Source organism: Cariama cristata, unplaced genomic scaffold (assembly GCF_000690535.1).
Source record: "Cariama cristata isolate BGI_N322 unplaced genomic scaffold, ASM69053v1 scaffold14296, whole genome shotgun sequence".
Taxonomy (NCBI): domain Eukaryota; kingdom Metazoa; phylum Chordata; class Aves; order Cariamiformes; family Cariamidae; genus Cariama; species Cariama cristata.
The window spans coordinates 17,862-20,969 of record NW_009622804.1 but is presented as its reverse complement, the minus strand read 5'-3'; the positions used below and the strand labels follow the sequence as shown (position 1 = coordinate 20,969).

At 39.0% G+C, this 3,108-nt stretch overlaps 1 protein-coding gene across 1 annotated transcript in view; it reads right to left on the bottom strand.

Moving 5' to 3' along the window:
• The window catches only part of MTOR (mechanistic target of rapamycin (serine/threonine kinase)), a 65,539-nt gene that overhangs the window by 45,434 nt on the left and 16,997 nt on the right, over window positions 1-3,108 (bottom strand). The window contains 3 exon segments of the mRNA XM_009702495.1: window positions 1,400-1,545; window positions 1,679-1,841; window positions 2,733-2,875. Coding sequence (XP_009700797.1) covers window positions 1,400-1,545; window positions 1,679-1,841; window positions 2,733-2,875 — 452 coding nt within the window.

The following is a 3,108-nucleotide window of genomic DNA, read 5'->3' as shown; positions in this document are numbered from 1 at the left end:
GGAAAAAAAGAAAACAGAGGGCAAGAAAAAAAAAAAAACCCAGCCCCAGCCACTCAGCCAAAAAACTCAGCTCCAACACTTAAAAACCACTGTACCCATGAGCAAAACAGGAGTACATACCAGAGAATCCCTAAGAGCCAGAAGTTATTCAAACATAAGGGAATGTTTGCTAGCATACTGTGCTGAGGAATATTAAAATTTGTTCTGAAAACTATCCCAATTACAAGTTACCCAGAGATGTTATGTCAAAAATGAGTATGTTTCTCCCTTACATAAGACAGTGTTAAAAATAACAGCTAAAAAAGAGACTCTTCCTGCAGCCATACCGTCATGTTGGAAAAGATAGTTATAGTTAATATATCTATTTTTATTCATCTTAAAGAGAGTTTGAATCTAATTTAAATTGTTCAGCCTTGTGTGAAATGGGAGATAATGATGTTGTGGGAATTGCCTTACATATGTTGACTATTCATACTGTAAATTTCAACTGTGTGGAACTATAGTTGGAACTATTTTAACTGTGGTCTACAAAATGGATTTTTAAAGGTTTCTAAACTTTTTCATTTCTAATAAATTGTCTTTCATTTTTAATCCTGCTTTACTTCAAGTCTTTGCTCCTTAACTTGCTTTTTGACACACAAAGAAACAACCGCACAAATGACTGAGGCCAGGAGAGGGAATATACTGAATTCTATGTTTTCCTCAGAAAAACAAGACAGGACAAAGGATGAAAGGAGGGGAAAAAACAGGAAAGCACAACTCCAAGGAAGTAGGAGGGCTGAAAAATTCACTGCATACAGACAAAGCTAGGTTTTTGTTCAACCAAAATCAATTTGTCCATCTCAAATGGTGGAGTTAACATTTCCGTGATATGAAACAGAGAATCATGTTTTAGAACAGGTAGTTTAGTGCCAAATCCTGTGCAGGTATTTCAGGCTAACATCTTTCTTGTTGACAAAACTCAGGAAACAATACACTCTTGTTATAACACCTTCTATGTGATATATGAAGAATGAGACCTAAGCTAGATGAACGGAAATTGATAAGAAACTTCAAGTTCAGCTTTTCTGGCTTATTTATATGTAGGTGTAGAAATCTGCCTCATTTAACTTACAGCCACTCCACAACATCCCATATAGAACTTGAAGGGTGAGAGGTGGAAATCAGAAGACTCCACTTTTTCCTGCACAGTCTCCCATGGCTTCTATCATAATTTTAACTGCATAATAAAAGGGCAGAACTCAGCACCTAAGAGTGTACATCCGCAAGCTAGTTAGCAAGCCTACAACATCATCTTGTGGCAGAGAGTGAAATCCTAAGAATTGTCTTGATTCATCCTAATGGTATCCCAAATTGGGTACTGTTGCAAGAGCAGAAGTCTCATCAGTTATGGTCCTACCTGATGAGAGACTCCAGAATGGCTGGGGTGGGACCCTTTTGAAATTCCAGCTCCTTATAGTGAAGGGCCTTAGCATACGCTCGACATTTTGCAGCTCTTTCCCCCAGGAGGACAATGCCGTTATCATCTCTCAAAGGCAGCGGACCCTGGGTAGAAGCACATACATCAAAAGCAGGATGAATATAAGAAAGTATGCACGAACTCTTGACACCCTTTCCATAGACTAGACGTCAGCCAGCTAGCTAGCATTAGAAAAGAGTTGCGTAACAGCACCTCTACCTTGTCACTGTGTTCCATGAACTCTGCCAAGTTCAGCAGTGTCTGAGTGACTTCTGCAATGTCCTGAGAAGTCAGGGCCAATTCAATGCTTCGGATCAGCTCATCCTGCTGGTCTTCATTCAGTTCAGACCAGCATGAAACAAAAGCAGCATTGAAGAGATCTCTGAGAAGGAAAGCAAAAGGGAGTGAAAAGTGGGCATTCACTATTCATGAGAAACTCTTTTTGACAGCGGATGTGCCTTCTTATTCATAGAGGGCTACAAAATGCATTTATATGTCTACCTGCAATAAATAGTGATTAGTTTTTATAAAGCGAACTTCTGTACCAAATACTTAATGAAACCTGCATTTAAAAAACACATAATAGGATTATGTACTACAATAGTATAAATATTGTACTATCATATGCTAGCAAGTATTTTAGGCTAGAACAAATTCTTCACAGCAGCCCTTCTCTTCTGCTATGAATAACCAGGCCTAGTCTGTCTCAGATTAGAAGTGAATGTAGTGAAATGATGATTGTACATTTCTCTGGACACACATGCCTCAACACTTGTATCTTCTGTGCTCACTTAAACCAGGAATGAACACTTTTCTAACAGCAGTAGTCAGACTCACATGCACCAAGATGACAAGTGTATATCATCAAGAAGAGATAAACAGGCAACTGCTTACAGAGACTCGAAGTTTCACCAGACATACCGGTTGCAAAAGAAAAAGCACTGCATCTTATTCCACTCAGAGGCATTTTTATTCACCCACAGTAGATCCTTGAAACTATTTCATGCTCTGTTGTTTTTCCAGCTTCAGTTTTATGTGCCTTATGTTATTTCTAGACTAAGATGCAGAATTCCACTGAAAGATTTTGTGCACATCATGGAGCAGCCAACTGGGAAGGGTGGAAATGAAACCAAGTTGCCAGCTATTTGATTTGTCCCAAAGCAGGAATTATATTTATGGAACCTAAGAGCATTTAAGTAACTTTCTTCTTCCTTATATCATCTGGCTTGCATCCACAATTTCAAATGATCTGCAAAAAACAGAATTACTCTACCGAGCCATTGGATTATATGCCTGAGCCAGGGCCCAGCATGAGCGCAAGGATGGTGAGGAGGAATCTTTCAGCAGCTCCAAACTCAGTCTTCTTAACCATTCCAACCAGTCATCTTTGGAAACTCTTCTTGCTGCTCCCCACGCCTGCAGTACAAAGCAAGATAATTCAACTACTAAATGAAGTACTATCAAAAAGCAGAAGAAATCCATTAGCAGGCAGCATTACTTCTTTACAGCTCCAAATCACAATGCTGAGATTGCCGTTTCAATTCCCTGAAATCCGTTACCTTTACGAGATAATTTGCAGTATTTCAGTCTCATTTCTAAGAAATCTTCCCTAAACGTATTCCTGTCATGACATGCCAAGTATTTAACGT